At 40.6% G+C, this 24,787-nt stretch overlaps 1 protein-coding gene across 1 annotated transcript in view; it reads right to left on the reverse strand.

Annotated features, from left to right (window-relative positions):
* Positions 1 to 23,724, reverse strand: part of LOC141918771 (ral guanine nucleotide dissociation stimulator-like 1) — a 50,134-nt gene extending 26,410 nt beyond the window's left edge. Inside the window, exons 1-4 of the mRNA XM_074813638.1 lie at positions 23,636 to 23,724; positions 23,491 to 23,569; positions 22,334 to 22,444; positions 6,836 to 7,041 (exon numbers count right to left, since the gene is read on the reverse strand). Coding sequence (XP_074669739.1) covers positions 6,836 to 7,041; positions 22,334 to 22,444; positions 23,491 to 23,569; positions 23,636 to 23,724 — 485 coding nt within the window. The remainder of the gene's footprint in view (positions 1 to 6,835; positions 7,042 to 22,333; positions 22,445 to 23,490; positions 23,570 to 23,635) is intronic.
* Between the last annotated feature and the right edge of the window lie 1,063 nt (positions 23,725 to 24,787).

Raw genomic sequence — 24,787 nt, forward strand, 5'->3', positions numbered from 1 at the left:
CAAGATTTTTTCTTTTAAATCTCATTACCCACTTCTACCAAACAAAGAGAAAATATCAGAACATACAGTGTTAAAGACTTGGCAGGTTTTCAAAGCTGTCTGCTGCGTTTAGACGCCAAACTTCCATGAATACTAAAGGGATACGGATGTCCAATCACTCTTAAATAGCTTTGAGAATACAAGTCATCCCCCTCACTTTTCAACATACCAGCTTATGCCCAAGATTTTGTTTAGTTTGACATTTACTCTCTGTTAAAAGAAAACCTTTATAGGCTGAATCCAGCCAAAAGAATTGTCCTGGTTTAGCCAGGATAGGGTTAAGTTTCCCCAGCAGTGGGGGGGAAGCTCTAGCCGGGTTATTCAGATACCATGCGGACGTCACATCCTGGCGTGAGAGCGCGGAGCACGTGGTTTTGTACAACCGCTCCTCTCACTGCTGTATTGGTAGATATCTTGCTCTGTTCATTGTTATCACTGTTATTGTTATTGTTTGTTGTGTTGCTGTTGCACTGCTGTATTAAACCTCTCCTTATCTCAGCCCCGGGGCTTTGTATTTCACTCCCTTTGTGGGGGAGGGGCAGCGGCCGCGTGGTCTCAGACCCCGGCAGGGACTAAACCACCACAAGAATGAATAGGGCTCCAGTCTCAATTGTAATAAAAAGCAAAAGCTTAATTTGAAGTCGGGGGAGGGGGGGAAGAACAGATTTATTCACAATCTCCAAGAAGTGTTAAAAGTTACTCAGAGAGCAAATAGCACATCTCTGATTTTACTGAAGACAGAAGTTATCAAAGGTCCCAATTTAAAGTCCGTTACAATAAGTAGCATAGCACTCAAAATCCGCTGAGTATCTTCCGACTGAACCACAGGGAACTACATCGGTCTTAAAATATTCTGAATTGTACATTAACAATTTAAACCTTTACACATGCCTCGTTCGATACTTTCTGTAAGTCCACTCATTGCACTAGATGATAGGGCAGAAACCACCTTTAGGCCTGTTCCTCTCTGCCCTGCTGGTTTGGGCATTGCTGTGACGACAATACCAGCCCGGGCTGTGGGAGTCAAAAACACCACAAGGACTAGCACCGTGAAACCGTGCGATTCCTGCTGTGACATGACCACAGCCATGGGTGTTTGGCTTTGGCAGGACTTCCTCCTGCTTCCCGACGTCACGTGAAGAGGAGTAAAGGCAGTGTAAGCAACACCCGTGTCCCTTTGGTCCATCCTGCCACACCACGAGAGAGAAAACTACCAACTCCTCCACAGCCATGCAGGAAATGAAGATTAGAGCGTGCAGCCCAGAAAGGGCTCTTTGGAGCTACCGATGGCTGCAGGGCCTCACATGTTCACAGGGCAGATCACAGCTTATTTTAACAGAGTAAGGTCCAAGCAAGGAAAAAGGTTTTGCCCAGAAGATTTCACAACACCTCACCGCAATGTGAACTGATTTAACAAAAGCACGCATTATTCTGAATTATTCACACCTATATAAAGTTCTTTTTTTTTCCCGCCCTAACACTTCAGTTTCTCTTAAGTACAGCATCTGCCTCTTTATTTGCCTCTGTCACTCAGGGAAAAGCATCTCACCTTTTTTGGATGGAATAAATGTTTCATGTCCCAAATTTAGTTAATGCTTGCACTGCTTGGACAGGATACTCTGCAGACCACATCAACTGACCAACAGGTATCCCCCCACACTTAGACTACAATACATCCAGATTTCCAAGGACACTTTTCCAGAGTCCCAGACTCTCTTTGTCTAATCTGAATTTGTGTTTGCATACATCAGACAGTTCTGCAGCACTCACAGTGAGGGGTGTATCCAAAGCAAATCCAACATAAACTGAATACACTGGGGGCAACCCAGCTTCCACACATAGAAATTTTGAAGCAAGTTTGTCAATGTGTACTTTCCTACAAAAAAGCGCATCCTACAACTGGGAGATGGAGATGCTGTTTTCTCCTACTCTATGTCAAGGGGCTGCTCACCTGGAAAACGATGAAAGGGCCTTTTTTGATCTGACCACGTCACTGTTCTCCCTTGGACCAAACAAGAGCCAAACAAGAGCTCAGCACTGCCATTCATGATTGTTCCCTTACTCTACGATCCTGCTCTATCACCAGGAATAAGAAACAGGGTTCAAGCTCTTCACATGAAACTAAAATTGACAACCAATGCCAAAATCTTATTGCTTTTTTAAGAGCGCCCTTTTCATTACTTTTTTACTTCACTGGAAAACAAAATACAAGTACTCATAAAACACAGATTATGCACTGACACCTACTTTAGTCTCTGTACTGTTACTATTAACAAGTATCACTACCAAGAAAGTTGCAAAAATGCACTCTCTTTGCTACTTATGCTACACCAATGAAAACTAAGCTGGTTAAATTAAATTACTATCCATTTCTCTTATTACTATTCATTTCTTTTATTTTTCCTTATAACATCTGCTTTTCTTCACAAGTCCACACTCCGCAGCTGCATGTAAATCATGCCAACTTTTAGAGCTTAAATTTCATCTGTGTTTTGTCCCAAGCCATAAAATTCTAGATTATCCATGATATTCGAAAAGCCAAGAGAAACATCTATGGATTCTTAAGCACTACACTCCTCAGATTTGTGAGAGGGGAAGGAAGTGGTGACCTCCTAGGATTTCCTGTGGATTCTATCATTTATTATAAAAGACTGAGGATAATGTTGACAACATGCCCTTCCTCTGAGGGAGATGTTATAACTTGCTCTGAGAGGTACACAAGCCAGTGAGATCATAATTGGGCTCAGAAAAGAAAGTTCTGTTCTACGGAGACTTTTCCCCTGTGCTTTCTTGCCCTCTTTTGACATTTTCACCTCTTTAAAGCAGCATCAGAGGAGAGGAGCAGGGCTGACGTCCTTAGAGTCATGTACGCTCCTGACTTGCTGCTGCTCTAAACAACCTGACTACCCAAATTTACCTGAGACACTGCTAGAAATATCATTTAGGCTATTTGTTTGAAGTAAAGCTGCAGTATCTGAAATACCCTTATTCTCCCTTCCTACCCTCAAAGCCAACCACAGGAGGATATCCCTTCCCAAAGCAGGTCCTCTCCCATGCCAACATGTCACCAAAACCCAATGGGACAGGAACTCATTCTCATCAAGACCACAAGAACACAGCAGTGCACAAGTCTGGCGCAAGATCATTCCCCTCAGTCAGCAGCAAACAATACAGTGAATAACGAGCACATCATCTTTAGAAGAGGACACCTATTTTCCTGTTCATTCCTGACTCAATGCTCAAATGAAATCCCTTATAAACTGGCTAGGTGCACATTTCAGAGCTGAGTTAGTCCTGTCTGCTCAATTTCTTTTCCAATCAAGGCTGGTTTTCTCTCCTCTGATACACTCCTGAGAAAATGTAAGACAGACTCATAAGTCAGACTTGCACTTTTGTGCTGCAATCCAATTGTAATATTACAGATGTTATTCCCAGATATGAAAATATTAAGAACTTAATTGCAGAGTTAGCTGAGCTAAATTGCACTAGCTGTACAATTTACAGAAACTTTTACTGCATGGAGCTGCATTTTCACAGGGTCCCAAAGAGTTTAAGTGTCTCATGACCAATGATTCTCAGAGAATGAGTAATTACTTTCTTCAGGCTGTTTTTTTTAATCCTGTCATTAATACCTACATTAAAGAAGACAATACAGAAGTAGAAACTAAAGCCCATAATGGACTTCATAAAGATGTTGAGTTCTTCCCCCTCTCAAATTCCTGATCTTTGAGAATCTCATTTTATAACTTCAATGTTTCACTAATTTTGTACATTTCTATTTCTAGGTTGCTATGATTCTTTTCACCAGGGGAAAATAGGGGAAGAAAACACATCCATTTATCTAGAGGACTCTACAAACTTCAGTGCAAAAGCAAGATTCCCAAAAGACTTTTTCATCATCCTTATTAACAGTGCAGTCAAACAGAGTTTGAACATTTTCATGGCTAGTGAGGAAACACTACAAAACAATCAAAACTGTAACAAGGCTAACTGACTGTAAAATGGACTGCTGTTTCAATGGATTACCCCTTTGTCCCCAAACCCAAGTTTAAACTGCTTCAGTCCTCAATTACAGAGAGATTTAATTATTTCAGTAGTCACTGAAGGGCTGAATTGACAATTCTGGAGACCTATGTCCCCTGTTAAGTGGCACGACCAGGGACACTGCAGCTGAACATGCCTTCCCTTGCCTCAGCTCATCCAGACCCCCAGCAGTACCTGCAGCTCACCTTCTTGAGCACAACCACCTGGAGCTCCCACTGAATCCAGCCAGGTAAGGAGACCAAGATCCACACACTTGCACATGAAATAATCTCCTGTCCCACACAAAGGTTATACATGCAAAGTCCTCTGTGCAGAAGCACACAGGAGGACAAAAGAGCCCCACAGCTACAAGACCCCTTTCCTCATCCTGCCCAGGGCCTTTGCACTGACCAAAGAGCCAGCCCAACACCAAGGACCCAAGGCAGCCTCCCAGCACCAAGAACTTTTCTCCAAAAACATCACTTTGGTGATCACCCAGCTTAACAGATTTCATAGGAGCTTTTAAACTTATTTGTCAGATACACGGGATCTTTTATAACTATACAAATTAAATAAGCACAATATATGAATTGCTCTTTGCATGATGGCCTTCTGCCTCCTGACGACAGCAAAAAACAACCAGTAATGGACATGTAAAAATATGAACGAGTGACAACCCAGGTCAAATTCCAAAACTGTCACTGTGAGTTAAAGCCTGTCTCTCTTTGCCTTAGTACACTCCTCCTAAGTCTCTGCATCATAGCCTATTCATCTCACTGGTTTTCTTTATCATCTGTTGACAGTAGAGTGTCTTCAGGGTGGGGGCTGTTGCAACAATTCTAGGCATGTTTGTACAGTGATTTATAAAATGGTCACAGTCTCAGGTGGGACATTTGCTTGCATTAGTGAAGTACCTCAGTAAAAAAGAAGAATGGAAACTACTGTCGAACTGGGTGGGGAATGCACATAAAGATGTTTTCTGGGCATTTAAACAGGATATATGAATGTACTTTAAGACAAAATAAGCTGTCTTAAGACAACTTGAGAGCCTTTCATTGAAAAACGAGGTGTGTATCTTCAGGTTTAGAGCCACCTTTGCCTGATTCACATTATTTGAGCTACTCGCAAGTTCTCATTGATTACAGAAAGAAAATTTCCCCAGGTGCATGTCAGTTAATACATAAGAACCCCAAAAGAGCAGTCTGACAACCCACCAACAAAGAGCAACAAAAACTGCACTGTTAGGGGAATGGTATTTAAAATAGCCATTTCAGGCAAAGCATCCTTGCAAAGGCTACTATTTATTTATTCCAACTTTTTCCTGTTAAAAATGTATCTTTTATAAAAGTAAGTAAAATAAACCATACATGAAATACTACTGGCTAAAAGTGGCAATGTATATGCGTGCAACTATTTGCTCCTCTGATAAATTTGTGGCTCTTTGGCAATTTACATGCTTAGGGAGCAAGACATTCTCATGACACACTGTCAACTCCTCTTTAAAGTTACTAGAATCCACATAAACTTGGTGTCCTTTCGTATTTTATTTTTCAAAGATACGTATGTCCAAAACATAGAATCCAAAACTGAGGGTATAGCAAGAATTACCCATTCAAAAGAACGAATTCCTCAACACTTTTACCTTCTTGTATACATGCACTGTCAATTTTTATTGCTCCTCATGCTCTATGTCAGAATTAGTACGGACTGAGAGGTAAAGCTCACAGTAGTAAATCTAACTGTACGGTCTGCTCCCCAGGGTGGCTGCTCTTTCCTTGTCTGACTTCTTACCTGGCTGTGAAGTTACTGCACTTGAGCAACCACAGCTATTATTACAATCACAGTAGGACTGGCAGTTAGGCATTTCAACATCATTATTAATTGAGCCACATAACAACATCCCTACAAAGCAAGCGGTATTATTAATCTCCTTTCCAGATACAAAAGAAAAGCACAGATAGCTTATCCATGCCTTGTTCCTTATCTACCTGGTGGGAGAGCCAAAATTAAAAGCTAGGAGTTCTTATGCTACTCCTCTGTTCTAATTACTATATGCCAGAATAACTGTTTCTGTACATCACTTGATTTTGAAAATGCAATAAATACAGTCCTCCCAAAATAAGATCATCTCCGACCCAGTCATGTGTCAATTAGAGTTTAGGGTGAGAAAACTAATGTTGTGGGTTCTAAGCATTTATACAGACATAGCAGATGTGATTTAACAGTCTTACCATAAGCTATTCTTGTAACATTATCCAGTTCTTGTGCTGTCTGCAAAAACTTATGACTGCATGCTCATGTGAAGTACTAGAAGGGGATAGTGAATTCTTTCTTATCTTTGTACAACCCCTGTCTCAAATCAGCAGCCCCCAAACAGGAGAGTTAGGTCCGAAAATATCAGTATCCCGAAAAACATAGTAATCTATTCTAGGTATGACTTTGCAGCCCATGCATTCTTTTTTTTTTTTGGGGGGGGGTGGGGGTGGAGGGAAGCTATATTCATTTGCTTGTGTTGGTCCTAGTTTGGCTCCCTAGCAGTCAGACTGGCACACTTTTACTGCCTGATGACTATGCTTTAATGACAGCTGGGATGTGGGCAGCATGTATTTACACATTTTATGTTTATGCTGAAATTCTGAATTTTGCAGTACTCTTGACATCTGTCCCTTGGGTTATTAAGTCCATGTCCCCTAAAAGTAATGGAAGAAAATGCTGACCACATCCCCCTATCACGTAAATGATGGCTCAGTTTCCATTACATACTGGCTCTTACCTCTCAAGAAGTTCCAGTACTTCCTTAGCAGAAGTAAAGGCACGGTACGTTGACAGAAAGATACTGATATATGTGAAATCGTTGTCCCCAAAAGCTGTGACAAGGGTCTCCACAAGTTTTTCCACAGTGCCAGCTTTTATTGATCTTATCTTCTGTGTTTCATACTGGCTGACAGTATGTTCAGGAGGTAACTCGTCCCCTTCAGCCTACAAAGTTGAAACAAAAACAAATCACAAAAATCAGACAGAAGCCAGATCCCTGACACAGCTTTCACAATGAAACACAGATTAAATTCCATCTTTTCACATGAATACTCCACCTTTACTTACTAAATGATTTTGTCAATTTTGGCTATCTGAACACCAAATGCTGTACCAAATAGTTTATCTTTCAGATACTTCTCTGACACGCTCCACAAAACATTTTATAGTCCGACTGCTATTAAGTTATCTTATGATCCCATCATATATTAGTATCTAAAAGAAAATCCATTATCCCACAAATAATAATATTACTGGAAGGAACAATAGTGGTAACTCAGTGCCCCATTAACTTCTGAATAAACATGAAAACTGACCACAACTTTAGCATCAGCACTTGCGATTCCCTTTCCGAAAATACCAACTTTGGGTTCCCACACAGAACCCAAGGTCATGAACACATTTGGATGTGAAACATTTCATGATACTTTTGCAAGGAGGATGTCAACGTCATCTTGCAAACTTGCCATTCTAACATTTCAATTTTCTCTTACGGTTTTCGTTTGGCACAATATTTGTCAACAAATTTAGGGTTTGGTGTTGGGGGTGTGTGTGTTTTTTAAACAGCATTTGGTTTTAATGCTTACAGACTGGTTTAAGTCTGAAATAACTAGAAACATTCCCTTAAATTCTGCCATTATTTAGAGGACGGTTCGGAAAATTATTTTTGTGACTACTTTAAATACTTACTTGTTAAGTATGTGTGATAAAAACTTTAAAATGGGATCATAAATAAAAACCATCAACAAGAGCAATCAAACAGAAGGTTTAACCCACACAAATTCACCCACAGCTGCAGAAACACGCAGGCTGATGCAGGAAACACAAGCTTGGGTGCACGCTGTAAGACAATTTCTGGAAGCACCGTGGGTTTACATCTGTTCAAACAGACTGGTAACTTGGGCTTGTGTCATGAACCCATTAATGCCTTTTATAAACAGAGAAGGCAATGCACAGGACTACTGCACCAAACCCCACCATTACCCCAAATGCAACCCCACAGGGAATGAGTGAAATTACACCAGAAGAACTTGCAAAATTTTGTTCCATGGATCTTACGGCTGTTTTAAAGGTGTATAATTTGTTATATACCTGACTTTAAGGTATATATAGAATTATATATGACATCACCATTACAGAAACACTATAAGAATACTGTTACTAGTGCTATATATCTTCTCCATTCAAATTTTCCCTAAGCAAAACTTGCTCAGGAGAAAAAAAAATACTAAATTTTCTTGCTGACTTTTCATCTTACAATTAAAATATACTTTTGAAAATAACTAGTTACACAATACAACCACTTTCAAACAGGGAAGAACGTCTGCACCACTGTATTTAACTATTAATTTTCTATCCAGCAGATTGTCCAACCCATGATGTATTGATTTATGGCCATGTCCTACTCAGTGTGTGCAAAAACATCTCATTCGCTAATGTGAATGTGTACCAAACAAGGGCAGAATCTGCTTCCAAGCCTGATACATGCACAAATTTTTCTGCTAATTGCAACACTGCAACTTCCCCAAGATTATCATTTTGGGAGAATGTTAAAAAAAAAAAAAAAAAAAAAAAAAAAACAAAAAAAAAAAACAAACCTACACCAAAAACCAAAGCAAAACAAAAAAACAACACCAAACACTGAAATCTAAAACTGAGTTTGTCAGCAAAACATTAAACTGCTAGAAAACATTTTAAGAGACTTTTAGGGATTGTCTGTGTTTGTATTATTTTAGCAATGCTGCCTGTAAGTTTAAAAGGAGAAAGGAGTTGGCAGACCCGCTCAGTAACAGACTTTCAGAATAAGACATTGTGGGCTGAGTTAGCATGCTAACAGGAAACTGCTCAGTCTGGATTTAATCAAGAGGCCATCTCTTCACGGACATAACCAGGCTACCCAAAGGCAAAGAGTTTTCATGTTTGCTTTTGCTTTGTCTGATCAGAGGAATACTGTATCTACTGCTATTAAAAGATGTTCCTAAAGCTGTTCGCAAGTTCTGACAGCAGCACGTGGTGATCACTGTTACGTGGTACCAATTAAAGCCACCAGAACTTTTGCACTGTTTTGTGCATCAAAAAGACAAAAAGGGCTCTCCGGCTCCTTCTGTTCATCTCTTCCAACAACGTGTCTAGCTGTCTAACAAAGATGCTAGACCCTAACATCTGGGGGCTTCAGTAAGATTTTCTTGGTCCTCTACAAGGGTAAAAGTAAAGAAATATGGCATTTTATAGTCTGACTTATTTTATGGTTTTTCAACAGTCTTACTTTGATTTTTTCAGGCAATGGATTATGGTCTTGACAATATGCAAATGTAACTGATGAGCACATAGTTTCCTACCAGGTAGACAGCATCTTTCAAAAGCAAATGTAGAAAGATTGAACTGAGGTATATTCTTGCAAGTCCTTATTTTTTGAGGTTGTGCAGGTACTGATCTAGTGTAATTATAACATCTTTACTAATCCTCTGCAATGCTGTACCTTCAGAGGGGCCCACTCTCTTTTAAGGTGATCGTCTTACTGCTATACAGCACAAAACATTACCCGCATATACACTTCTTGTTGAAACAATCCATGCAGACTAAAAACACTCAGGCTAAAAAGTTCCTTCAAACACAAACCGACTGCAAAACCGGCTGCAGATGCCCTGGTGATGAAGGAGCTGTAATTCGGTTCCAAGCTGGTTACAATTAAGGTCCTGACCTTGCCCCACGCAGGCTGGCTCCTGAACCCACACACAATCTCACTGACTCACCAAGGCATTGTGAAAGTGCAAGATAGCCACGCGCACAATTGCAGGATGAGGAAAAGATACGAGTATCGGCATAATATCCAACAGCCCTCTTCTCTCTGCTACAGCCACCAATACAGCGCTTGAGTAAGCAGGTCCTCAGTTACAAGCACATCGTTACCAGCACAGCTTGTTACTGGGTTTGTAAAAGCAACACTCCTTTATGAATCTGCTGAGACACCATGTGCAACCTTTGATACCACAGTCTCCATTTCCTATCAGTCCTTCTCTGCAAGAACTGGCCAAGATACGCTGATCTCTTGCCATTTTGCCTACCAGTGACAGGAAAATAAAGCAAAACCTCCACATGCCCCAAAGTTGCCAGGTATTTCACTCAGTTTGACAGCTAAAATACAGATCTAGATCCCACAGACTCATGGGCCAAAGGTACAAATGCTACCTGTTAACCTTCAATGGGATTATCAATCAATTATAAACTTCACCATCTCCTAAATTAATGATACACCCTAGCAAGAGGGAGTAGACACTCAAGGTAAAAAAATAATTCAAATTCTGAACAGTACGAAAATAGGCTGTTACATAAATAACGACATACAGAATTGTAGTCATTATTTCAGAAATAGCACTGGAAGCAATCGCTTTTACCCAAAAAAACACTGGTCTGCAGTTTTTTTCCAGCGCAAATATTATCTGTTGAGATTCTGAAAGCGAGAACTGTGGAATGAAATCAGTAGAATTGTTTTTCATTAGGCAGCAGGCTGGAAAAAAATACCAAAAGAAAACAACTGGGATGAACAATAAGTAAATGAGATATCAAATATTCTTCAGGCTTAGTCATTTAAAACATCACCACTTCACTAAAGACTTGCTTTATTTAGAAATTCTGCAAAATTATTTTCAAGAGCACCTAGCTAGTGTCTCAGACTCCATTTTAACTGATTCTGATGGATTTTTAAATGCTTTTGACTTTTCTTGAAACCTATAGCTTTTCCAGATGGGGAGTCTTCCACTCTACCTATTTTTATTAACTTACTGGACAGACATTTGATGCTGGAATAAAACTGCCTGAAGTGTCTGAAGTGCAGTAACTTATAAGTTAACTAAAAATAGGGCACTCTAATCAAGAGTGTTTCATTTCACTGTTTGCCTGAATCAGCTTTAACCTTCTGAACACAGGAGTAAGATGCTTTTGTCCTTATTTTGTGGATATTGCTTTCTTACACACAGGCTCTCTAGCATAAGCCTTTAATATCTACACTCATCTTTGACTGGGGGGGGGCGGGGGGGGGGGGGGGAATAATCATCAAGTCATGAAAAGATTAAGCTTCAAAAACTCCAGAAATACAAGCATCCATAACACCAGCCTGAGAGAAGAAAAAGCTAAGGTATCCTTCATTAAACATGCAGTCATACATCACTTAAAGTAGCAAGACAGTTGAAACAGAGAAGTTTGAAGAACAACTGGATTCTTTGGCAAAAACGCCAAACTTAATAATACGTCTTCAAGATGCTACGTAAGCCTCCTACTCTCTTTGTAAATAACTGCAAAGATATTAACTTATTTGACATAGTGTTTCCTTCCAACAAAGATCTTAATGAACTTTGTAATTGAGCCTGCTCCCCTTAAAAGAAAGCAAGATTGCCTCCTGTGTATATTGACAGCTAAAATCCACAGCAGCTGACAATCATGCTGAACTGTCTCAAACTTGCACACAATGTGCTGACTCCCCCGTCCACAGCACATGACCATTAAAAGAAAAAAAAAAAAAAAAACACAAAAAAAAAGAAAAAGTGGTAATTTTGCACTAACAATACCACATTAACAGTGCACATTAGAAAAAGCAGTGACAGGACTGAGCTTATCAAATTAGTCACAACAATTTCAAGTGTCATTTGGGTGTACACATCCGTGCTTCCACTTGCAATGGGTTCTGCAATGCTGGCAGTATTTAAGAGCCTTGCATCCCACCACTCTCCTCTCTGTCCTTGCCCTCCACTCTGCAGAACTGTCAGCCTGGAAAACAGCCTGCATGAGATAAGACTCTGGATTGGAAGCAGAATTTCCAGTCTAGGAAACCGTGGCTTGAAATGCAGGATTTGGGTGATCAGAGGTAGGATCTCTTGCAGCCTGCAGACTTCAGACAGCGTAGATGCTTGCCTTTGCAAGAGCGTCTGTTTGTATCGTACAGTGCACTTGGAAATAAAAAGACAATGGAGCTCTCTGCAGAGCTCCTCCACCTCGCTAACTCCCATTCCCTCATGTTGGATGCTGCTGAAAAATCACAATTCTGCATGTTGACTGCACCAATCTCAGAAGCCAAAATAACTTTATGAGCTCTTTCCTACGATCCAACAGCTAGGGGTATTCCTGGATTTCCAAAGCTCCACCCTTTTCCTTTGCTTTCTTAACACATAAATAACCTTTCTTGGCAGCAGCCCAAAGTTTCCAGGACCAATTAATTCTGTGATTATTATACAAAAAGCATTCTCGTTTTCTCGTATCCTTAGAGCTCACAGCCTGGCTGGTATCTGTCTGAAGAGCTGGCAAACAGTAACAAAAGATGTGGGTCAGATTTAGAGGTTAAAAAAAAAAAAAAAAAAAAAGAAAAAAAGCTTCTTACACAAATGCTGTTGCTCAGTTAGAACCCTTTCACTCAGGCACCTTGCAGCTACTTAAAGCCACTCTGGGGAAAATAAGAAACAACATGCATACCATGGCGCTGAGCTCTGCATTCTCACACCTTCTGAAGTTATGCAAATTTATGATATATGATAATTACTGTTTCTGCTAACAACCCTTATGTTAACTTCTCTTCCTACCTCCCCATACTCTCACTGCTTCCAGTCTGGCCTGGAAATTTGGGTGCCAAAGCCTGCTTATAGTTTCCAGGCTGAGTTACTTATTAGGAACCAAAAGGAGAAAGGAAAAGGAGTTGAGCTGGGAAAAATAGTACAAAAAGGTGGCAGAGAACTCAAAAACTTCACTTGACTCTGAAACAGCTTTCCATAATCCTGACTATAGATTACAACGGTTGGTATACTGCACCTTCCATAGGAGGAATACTTAGAGGTTCAAGCTCACAGAAGAGGAAATACTGTATTTACATACAGAATGCAAACCTTAATTATGATTATCTGAAAACACAGCATAATCAAGCAGGATGTTTCTACTCTTCACCACTCCAGAAGTTAACATCATCCATATCTATAAAACATTAGACAAATCAGATTATGCAGCCAAATATGCATTTGGCCACCACTAAGTTTAGCCAGAACTACTGGCCAACCTTTGCAAGAAGTGCAACTATTTGCTCTGCTTAGAGATTTTAACTAATTTCAAAAATTTTACCTGCACAAAGCAGAACATCTGTTAACTACAGATGGTTGGGAGTTTGGCTCTTCAGTTGACAGTTTTGCAGGAAGAAGAGTCCCTCCTGGGAGGCCCTCAAAGGTGGCTCAAGAGAGTCTCAGAACTCTGAAAATTCACACCATGGTAACATTAGCCCTGGGTAGAGCCTTATGCAAGACCTATGTGTGCGTCAGTTTTCCCAGCTATGGAAGGGCAAGTTAACACCAACCTCCTCTGTAGAGTACTTCAGAGTCCGTAGATGGACAAGTACTCTATAAAACTAAGCAGTCTAATTTCTACACTAAAGATGTAAAAGACCACCAAACCAACCCAGTTTTGTTGCAACAAGCAGATGAGGGAAGCTAAAAATGGCAACTGAAAACATGACAAATTCATATATTCGGCTCAAAAGGCCAGATCCCAGCTCAGTTCTTTGTAAGGTCTACTGGGAACTTGAAAACAAACCATCTCTTACCAAAATGAAAACTTCTCCCCAGTTCCACCTCACACATTTTACCACCTTTGGAAGAGTCACCTGCTGGTGTCATGCAATACCAGTCAGTCTAGATCTTAATAGAGGGTTGAGACACCAGAGTGTTCACCAGAAGAGACCTTCACATGGCTTTAGCTTTTGCATTGTTACCGGGTGATTGCAGAATACTGTCACGAGCCAACAACTAAGGGCACAGCAAGCAAGGAGTAGGACAAACCCAGGTATGAACAAACACTTTGAATAAAGAATACTGTCAAAAATCATTGTGATATTTTTGATAAATAACATGACATGCTGATATGCATTGTAAGTAGCCAGGTTGAATACAGATAATGGAATTCCCTTATCAGTGTGTAAATCTCCTACAGAAGAACTAACTAGACTCTGAAAATGTCGCATAAATGGCTAAGGCCATGTCAACTTCCCAACTTTAAGAGCATTTCTAACAAACACGAACATGTACAGGTATAAACCTTCCTCACCCTAATAAGCTAGGCATCTTAAGCTAAATTACTGACATAAAAGCACATATTAGTCCCTTTTTGTCCTTCCAGGACTCCTTTTGTACGCAAATAGTAAAGAACTTTATACAACAAGACAGACTGTATAAGCTAGAAAAAGTCAGGTTACCTGATTCAGTGACATGTAAGAACACTGTGGCCTCTACACAGAATACTTTCTCCTATTGTAAACTAATCTAGATTTTGAAGGCCTACAAAATTGGACCGTTCTCCCCATGTCACCCACATCAATATCCTCCCAGATATAAAAATATACAGCTGCTAAAGTCATTGTCCAAGCTCATAAATAACTTATAGTCTACCTTGAAATAGAAAACCTTGTCCTTCAAGTGTTTCTATGTAACCCTTTCCCAAGACTCATCTCCTGGTCTCATACACCTTAATGCTTATGCTACAGTTACTGCATAACTGCAATTTTAATGTTGCATCCCCTCCCATCTCCCTAATTCCTTATTTTATCGTTATATGACCCTTGATTATTCTGACACAAGGCTAGACATCACAGGAGTATTTCCAGTACAACTGAATTTTGATGCCACTTCATACTGCTATTATATCAGCCCAGTGACATCACCACCACACAGAACTTGAAAATTCTCAATTATCCTCATATTTATAAGATGTCTGGATGTTAAAGATGACAACTACTCTATGTCTATCCTAAGAAATATCAGAGGAAAGCTATTATACAAATTTTGTTTGTGAAACACTCATCAGTAAAGTCATCTGCTATGCTTCTTTCATGAAAAATGCTAAACCAAAAGATGCTGTCATTTTTTAATGTGCCAGGTATAGCAAAGAGAAGGGATGATTGATATTACCACTAACACAGTCAGACAGATTTAACATGTAAGAGTCATACCAGTTTATGAAAATTATAGATCAACATGAACAAATTGTATTTTGACCATTCAGAAACAGTCAAAAGTTGTATTTTGACCATTCAGAACCATAAAGACCATTTTTCACCAGTACCTGGGAAAAGTCACACTACTTTTCCCTTTCCAGGAATGTAATTTAATTTCATTGTGGAGCTCATCATCACTTTCTGCTCAGTCATTAGAAACAAAGAACATTCTGTATGAGACAGCAGGCAACACTGTTGAACTCAAAATGTATTTTAGAATGCCACAAGTAATAGTTCTGTTGCATAACAGTAGCATGAATGCACATTATATAACCCAAACTGGTTTGATTCATCCTGATTGTATTGTTGGCTCTCCTTTCACACTGCAAAGCTTGCTCAAACAGCACACAGAAATTAAAATTATACTGACTCAGGAAACCAGTGTAAACTGCTACCACACTCAGTGTAAACAACAAGGCAAGAGTGATAGATTTTAATAGCGTGAATAGCTGGAGAACGAAACGGTAGGTGCGGGGAGATTAAATACATTCTGACAGAGGAGAAAATAATTAGCAGAAGACTAATTCAGATTTTAAAATAAACTGAACTTGAAACATAAAGTATTTTTGTGAAAGAAAAAATATCCAGGAAATGTTGTTACATGTTTCATAATAATTACTGTGAGCAATCTCTATTGCCAAGCTTCTTTAATCTTTTATTAAAAAAATAGGTTAGCAGTAAGTAACCATTTTTACGGCCACAGCACGAATACATACCTAACTGCATTATAAACTTCATTTCAATGGCTATGCTTTTTACTGCCCTGTGTTTTGAAACTAAGAGACCTCTCCAGGGTGGGGTCAGATTAGAAAAAACAGTAATAATAAGCTAATATAACCTAATATTAAGAGTTACCAGCTTGAACATCTATTTAAGAGCAGAAAGAGACCAAAAGTATTAGTGCAATCATTAGTTCAGGCCCAACTCATTTTTATTATATTATCTAGACATCACAGGGGACCCGATACAGAATCTCTTTGGATTCTTCTCTTGTACACATACACACACACATATAAAGAGTGTCTATGTATGACTACATGTGTGTCTGTATGTACTGTACCTGTGATGGCAACATCCTTGTGCCGATTCTATAGGTATCTTCTCTATGTCAAATTCTGCATTTTGTATGTCAAACTGTATAAGCAGATGGCATAAACATACTGCATACCTACACAGCTTACTGCATTCTTGTAACTACAGCACCTGGCCACTAACCCACCTCTTTTGACACAGCAGAAAGCAGCACGGGTTGCACGAGCTGGCACTGAACACGCTGCAGACATTTGTATTTCAGTTTAAGAATGTTATGTGGCAGCTGAACTTAAATCCTTAGACAACGGACACAAATCAAAACACACACAATTATGTGGAAGTGTTGAGTCACAATGCAAAATAAGTATAGCTTACAAGTAACGGGGAAAGAAAGAGCAAAAAATGTCAGGCTGTAAGATAAAACAGAAGTCGTTCATGTTTACTGTCTGGTTTTGGTTCGGGAGGTTTTGGGGATTTGGTTTTGTGTGTGCGTGTGTGCATGTTGTTTAATTACCCATCAGGAGTTAATAGCACAGCTCTGTTCTTCTCTGTCCTCCACCTGATGTTTTCTGAACAAAATGACTGTTTTCGCGCAAAGAATGCAAGTCTCATGATTTAAGTAAGTGTGCAAGAGTTCATTCACATTCTGTATGCTACAGGGAGCCAGCAGACCGAAAGCACAGCCAGAATCAGTCTGAAGCACTCAATGGGAGGAATGCAAAAGCGTAAGATCTGACTTCCAAATGAAACATATTATTGTTACTTATGAAACATTTCCAACAGCAGCACAATGGCTGCCATGTCAAAACGTTAAGGAACCATCCCTGCCCTAAAGGGTTTCTACTCTAAAAATACAAAATGGACCGCAGGTAGAGCCAGAGATTACTACAAACCAAGCAAACAGACAAAAGGATGCGTAGGCATATCTTCATAATCGTTTACTTGTTGTATATTTGCATGTAATATTTAAACTAGCTTCCAAATGCACCTCAGGAGCATTTAGTTAACTAATCTCTTTTGCACTGAAGACAACACTTAATCCTGAAGGGTGTGCTGACTTGTCATTTGCATCCCAACACCAACAAAGCCTTGAAACGTTACCAACCTCATCTAATAAGTTCTATCCGCATGAATACTATAAACAACTGAAGGACATTCTGCACTTGACTCAACTCAGAACAGAAACTCAATATGATTCAATGCATGCAAGATTTTATGCGGGGCATAAACCGTATATAGGAGGAAATAAAATCCTAGATAGCTCTGTAATATGCGATGGGCTATCTCTGCTTTAGGATATATAGATACTCAGAAGTTTATTGATTTTTAAGAGTCAGAAGGAGTCACTGAGATCAGGAAGTCTAAGCTACCACATGAGATATATCACAAGTCTTCAGTTTGAAGCCCAATAGCTGTGATAATTTGAACACATCTCAAAGCATTCATTCATTCCATATTGTTCAATCATTCTGAGACCTTTCAACAGAAAATGACACTTTATAATAAAAACATGTTGTTTTACTTGCACAAAGAGTCCATGGACTCCCTAGAAAGGAAGAAACAGCTATTGACTGGGAGAAAGGTTGATCCTTCATAAGGAGAAAGGCAACTGTTCAAAGCAGCTGAGGGGGTAGGAGAGGAAAAGAAAATAACCCTTCACACTGCTTTCACAACACAAAGGTGGGAAGAACTTAAGAGGAAAATAGTGGAAAGAAAAGAATATAATAACAGGATCACTCTGCAAAAGCATTTAAAATGCCTACACCTTAGTAGTGCCATTGTGGCCCAGTGGCAGCATCACTGGCTGTAGCCCACAGGCCGTGTGCTGGAGACCCACGCAGCACTCAAAGCCACTGCAACCCACTCCGATACAGCAACCCACTCCTCCACGTGCTGCGTGGCACACTCCCGGGGTCCTGCTGGAAGGTTTTAAGAAGAAGGAGGTAAACTCCAGTGTCTCACCCAACACCCTTTCTCTTCACAGAAGGGATTAGAAGTGCCAGGCCCCTGCCTCTGTAAGCAGCAGAGTATATTGCTCTCCAAAATGTCAACAGTAAAGACTGGACAACAGAATCATAGGGCACATCAGGAGGATCGTGCTCTGCTACGGAACTTTTCTTGCATATCCAGCAGAGTAGGATAATTTTTGCTCTCATAGCTTTGAATGTTATACATTCATATTAAAGCACAAGAGATTGCCTCTACACTCCTCAGATCACTAGATCTGAAAACGAATTGTGACTATATTACAGGTGAGAAAATTAAACCCTCAGAAGTTAAGTTGGTCAGTTCAAGCCCCAGGGCGAGTCATTAACAAATGAATACTGGGCACAGGACTCCTGACTTGCAGTACCTCTCTAAATCCAGTATCACGATTATGCTCAAATTGGTATGATGGGGCCATTATACATAATAATTCACGTGCTCAATACCATACGCAGCAACCAGTTTATTCTCAGTGAAGACTTCATGGTATTTCTGAGCCATGGGAGACAAGTGGAGCAGCAGCAGGACCACCACCACAAATTTCAGTGGTTTTTGCAGTATGCAATAACTTCTGCACTGATGCAGGGCTGAGCTACAGAGATGACTGCAAAAAATTTGGACATGAATTGGTATTTGGACACAAATTGGTGGCAAAGAGGAACAAGTACAATCTCCACCAGACTGTAACCCAGTAACCTGACAGAACAGAAGGTTATTGAGTGCTACCATGCAAAATGGCCGAAAGCTTCACACCTAACATGGAGGCTGCCAAAGTTTAATTTTGATTGCCAAAGCTGTTAAAGCACTCTGATGGGCAACAGATGGCTTATGCAACTAAATGTAGAGAAATGTAAGAGGCCAGCAAAAAAGTCTGTTGAAAGTACTACCCTCAAAGGTCACACTGTGGCACACAGATCAGAGAAAAGAGCTGAAGGGTTAGAGTAGGCAGAACATTCAATCTTTCAGCACAACGCTTGGAAGCAGCAACAAAAAGCAAACAATTCTGCAAAGTATAAATAAAGGGTACCAAAGCAAGTCAAAGGACATTATTCTTCCACTGCATAAAAGGTCTGATGAGACCACATGTAGAGTACCATACTCTGTTCTAGCTGCCTTATTTTTAAAGCCAATTCCTTGGGTGTAAATCATCAGTTGAGACAACACATGTGTACAGACAAGCCTTGATATTTAGGCTGTAAGTTCTTTTTAGTCAGGATAGTGCTTTTGTGCAGCATCTGTCACAACACTGAGCTACCACTAGAGCTTTTAATATTTCATAATACTGTAGCGCCTAAAGTCTTAAGCTTCGCTAAATATTTTGTGACTAAGGATTTAGTGACAAAACCAGTAGCTATTATTGGCATCCTTTGATGTCTAATATTAAATTTAAAGCTAAGAAATTTGGTGTTTATACAAAAGCTTCACACTTTTGAAAGTTATAGGACTGCTGATGACTGCATATGTCACAGCCTGTTTGTCTTTTTCTTTTATTAACTGTAGCAGTTTGAAACACAAGGAAGACACTTCTGTATGTAAATAAGCAAGTGTTTACAGTGCTTAAGCTGTAATCTTATGATTGGCTTTTCAACAGACCATTCTCTCCTAACAGGGCCAACCATCCAAGAACCCTGGATGGGTTCCTAGGATAGAGAATTTTAAGAAATGTTTATTAGACTTCGAGACATAAAAGATAGAGGTTCATTCACTTACGGGTACCTGTACACAAACATATTTGAGCAAGATTTCAAGCTTCTCAGTAATTAAAGGAATTGGTAATATATCCCAACACACTCAGAATAAGTAAGACGTGTTATATTCCTTTCAACACAGGTTCTGTAAGTTTTCAGTTAGATCTGCATTTCTCTCAGACACATCAAGCAATTTACCATCTAACGCTTTTCAGCTGAAAAGCCTCTAAATCACTTTATGAACGCAGCATCACTAAGAACTAAGCACTTTGGAACCGCTGGATCAAGCTCCTGCTCTGACACCACACAATATTTAAAAGCCACATGCAACATCAAGGTTTTAAAAGACCTGGGCTTCCCAAGTCACAAGGAACTTGACCTGAACCAAGAAAGGACGAAAAGCTCAGTGCCTCTGTGAAGGTCAAGCTGTTAAGTAGACCTCTACAGAACACTAACTGACACTGAGAAAGTAACTTTTTAAAAAGTAAATCCAGGCACGCATATAATCAGGAACAGAGGTACTACATTTGTTACAAGAAAGGCTCAATACTTGCTGATGTACAATTGGTTGTTCCCATACTCTTCAGCTGACCTTGCATCTTCAACCTAAGCGTGACTTAGAGCACCATCAAAAAAATAAGGCCAACATACATAAACCCAATACTTTATGAATTCAGTGCTGTGGATTTCAAAGCATAGGAAAAAAAAAAAAAATCATAAAACCCCATAAACTCCAGATTAAAAAACAAAAAAGTCACCTGATGATAATTATAAAAGAGACAATTAGGCTTTTCAAGGCAAAACTGCTGGGGGCAGGAATGGCTATTCATAAATAATGTTCTGGGTTAGAGGCTATTTATTGACTTTAGGACCACAGTAAAGTCATTAATAAAACAAGATCACAAAAAAAGCTTAAAATACTTCATGTTCTGAAGAGCTTAAGGGAAACAAACAGCCCATATGTTTAAAAATGTGTTTAAGTAATATGCATGAGATTTTTTGCTCATGAAAGACACCAGCCTGGAAGCTGAAGTCACCAATTTATGCCCAGAACAGGTGCAGACTTCTGACACGCTGCGTCCTTCCCCACAAACAGGGCTCAATTCTGACCTGAAAAAACTAATGCTAGCCACAGAAAGCTAAAAGTCACATCCGTGACCTTGTAAGTCCCTTGCCCTCCTATTAAGATTGGCACCATCAGCTGTGGTGATATCTCAGGAACATAGATGCACTCTTCCTTTGAGAATATCACCAAGACCTGGCAAATTCCTTCTACAGACTCGGAACAACATAGCCGACACAGGAAAAAATTCTACTTTTCTAAAGTATGTTTATGGGACACAGACATCTTCAAAATCATCTCTACCTCTTACACAAAACCACCAGCTGGGAAATTCACAGGAGCTCAAAAATACTTTCGAATATTTTTCCTGGGAAAAACAGGAGGCAGAGATGGGAAATCTACCACTCGAAGGAAGCACATTTGAAATTATCTGTTCTGTCTGGAACTCTGTGTACTTCTTGGAAACATGGGAAGGGGAGATTCTAAGCATTATCTGCATGCAGGACAGAATTTGCTTATCTTTCTTGACTGTGGTTTCAGCGCTGCTGCACTACTTTATGTCACGCAACTTCACAAGAACATGATTTGGTATAAATCTCAGGGCAGTTTTAAAAGCCTTTAAAATACCAATCTGGATACTACATCAAACCAAGTTCTTACACCATTGCCTTTGATCCTGAAGAAAACATATAAACATAACAAAATAATATGAAAGTTATAGCCACCTCCTGAAGATCTGGCTCAAACTGCCACAGCTGCACTGATTCCAGTGAAGTGAGGACATTTTATATCAGCTGGGGACTTGGTCTGACAAAGGTGAAGCACTCAGCAGCATGCCAAATTGAGTGCGTGTGCATTTAAGCTCGTTTTACTTACCACTAAAGCCTTCGTGCTTTGAAATATACCTCTGAAAAACAGTACAGAGCTGTAATTCTTGCAGAAATGCAGACAATTAATTTCTCATCTGGCTGAGAAAGCACTACAAAAATAAGACCCAAACCTATATTCACTTAACTTTTCAGGAAGTTTCTGCTAACTTTTGACAGATCTTCATTAGTCAAAATACTATCACTACCTATTTGGGAGACCTGAGATAGGTTCCTAACAGCAGAAACAAGCCACAGCCCAGTCTGAAACAACTGTTAAATGTTCAACTGCTCAGGCCATAAGCTAAGATCCTTATTCCTGCACTAAGTATCATCTGACCCCCTTGCCACAACTGGTCAAATCTTTTTTACACGTCAAGAAAAGAGGAAGAGTCAACACAAGGAGAGAGTTATTTCAGATGACCCAGGCAGACAACTTCAGTGTTTGGGTTTTTTTGAAGAGTGAGAGCAGTCAGTGCTAAAAGTTAATATCATAATGATTCGTGTGGAATTCAGCTCCCTGGAGCAGGGTCCACAGTCCATGAGCAGCCTTCCAAAATGCCACCGCGCCAGCTTTACTTACGCCTAGCCATCTCGCTCCTTTGTTGGCAGCCTGTTGAATCTCTACTCTTTTCAGGGTCACATGGTAAACAGCTCCCTCTTCTACCTCTTCACCTCCATCCTGAATTGTGCTCTGCCAGGAAAAGGGGAAAGGAAAAAAAAAAGAGAGAGAAAAGAACATTTTCACTCCTCTGTAACCACAATCTATATCAGGTGCTGTGCTGCTTCACACAGAGCTGAGGGCAGAAGATGGGCTGCGCAAAGTAAATACAACAATCCAAGCGATACGGGACACTTTTAGATTGAGGGAACACTGGAGATATTCTTGGCAAACTGTCCTTTCCTGTGGTATCAAGATACCCTGACTTTCCATTTAACTATTTTTTCTAGAGTAGCACATATTTTAAATAGTTGTATAAAGTCTTTTCTAAGGAAATAGTTTGGTTTTGATTAGCAGACTTCTCTTCCCTCTCCCTCCCCCTCCTCCCTTTTCTAAAGCAATTAATCTCTTTGGGCTTTCATTTATGGAAGGAATTGCACTTTTTAAAACTGTAGAATTACTTAGGCAGGCAGCCTTTAAACGCCATGCGGCCCCTCGGCTCCCAGGAGCGGGAGGTGGGAGGCTGGAGGGCGGGCAGCTGCGCCAGGCCCCGCCTCGGCCTCAGCCTCGGCCCCACCGAGGGGCTTCCTGTTTACCACCAGCCGAGAAGGGACGGTGGGTTCAGCCGCCCCTACCCGCCCCCCCCCTGCCGGGGTTGTCATGGTCCTGCTCTGCACTTGCCCACCAGGCAGTTCAGGGGGCTCAGACAGGAGCAGAGCAAGGGCCTTCCTCCTCCTCCTCCTCCTCCTCCTCCTGCCCACCCCAGGCAGGCCATGCCAGGGCAGGCAGCCCCCACCATGCTGGCTGGGGGGCAGCCGTGGCTCCCCGCGGCTCTCCGCACCCCTGGGACCGTCAGCAGAAAAACTCCTCCCCCTGCCAGGGAGATGCAAGAGCAGGGACAGGGGATGTGCAGACATGCAGCAGCAGATAAGAAACCCAAGAAAACCAGGGGAGCCATGAGGAGCGGAGACGGGGGCTGTGCAGGTTGAGATGTGGAGGGGCACGGGGCGGAGCTCCTGCTCTTGGGAGATAAGGTTTAGGGTGATGGGAAACAGGAGGCATGGGGAAAGTATTCCTACCCGTTGGACCTGTACAGCTGGCACTGGGAAACAAACCTTGACTGTTCTCACCTGTCTCACCTCAAGAGAATGACTCTTCCTATTGAAGAAGAAAAGTTTCTCATACTGATTCTGTAACCCATAGATTATCACATTTCTCACCTACCTCTTTACATAGACTAAACCCACAATGTCCTTAATTTTCATCTGTGGAAGCCCCTTGCTCACACACAAGCCTGTCTGAACCGTGACCATCCTCTTATACAAGCACTAGCTGCAGACATCAGCATGCTAACACGAGGATCTCAAACCACCTTAAAAACACTGACTTAAGTTGCCTATTGAGCTGTCTCTAGTTACCTGGTTTTTTGGACTTACAAAGGAAAGCAGAGCAGTTGAATGCACAAATTACTGTGCAAGTCAATGAAAGCAGTAAGACTTGAACCAGAAAGTTCAGACCTCCTGAACCTCCGCACTAACAGCCAGTATATTAACATATTTATACACAAGTGTTACTACCAATTATCTCAGGAGCAGTGCTGGTTCAGAGAGACTGTTATCACTTGCAGCTGTTAACATGAGGAAGCATATGAAAGCAAGGAACATTATTTTAAGCTGTGAAACCAAGATTGCATTGTGTTGTCACGGTTGAACTGATCTGATTATTTGCCAGGCTGTGCATTTACTTTATTTGTGTAACACTGAAGTGATCCAGAATATGCTGAGGCAGATACAAGCTTTATTAATCTGACCAAAACGTATTGTAGAATACAAATCAAAGTCTAGATTTTCCAAAGTCCCTTGGCTTCTCTCGTAAACCCCCACAGAGCATTTTGAATGCTTTAGATTTTGCAAACCAGTTTTCCACATCGTAAGTTTTAGGTGCAAAAAACAGAATCTGCATTGAATTCATGTAGCTGGCCCAGCAGGTGTGCAAGCAGTTTCAGAACAAATTGCTATTGAACAGGACAAACATACGAAAGTGGATATCCAGCTACAAGGAATGTAAAACTAAAGCCAAATAATTCTTTTGTACTGAAATAAAAGCTTTATTGTGGTATGACGTTCTGCTGCCGCAGTAAGTGCACTTGTGCCACTACCATTACTTTGGATGGCAGTCACCAAAAAATGACAATTATTTCTAACTATTTCTTCAAAAAGAAGAAAATGGCAGTGAATTAGTACAGTGGGGAGGAGCACATTTAGCTTCTGCTGAATCACACATTTCAGACTGGATCCTTAGGGAACGCCTTATGGAGAGACAGGCTCAGGACTTTTCATTCCAGGCAGGGCACAAGCCCTCTCGTGGATGATGTTT

Source organism: Strix aluco, chromosome Z (genome assembly GCF_031877795.1).
Source record: "Strix aluco isolate bStrAlu1 chromosome Z, bStrAlu1.hap1, whole genome shotgun sequence".
In the NCBI taxonomy this organism is placed as follows: domain Eukaryota; kingdom Metazoa; phylum Chordata; class Aves; order Strigiformes; family Strigidae; genus Strix; species Strix aluco.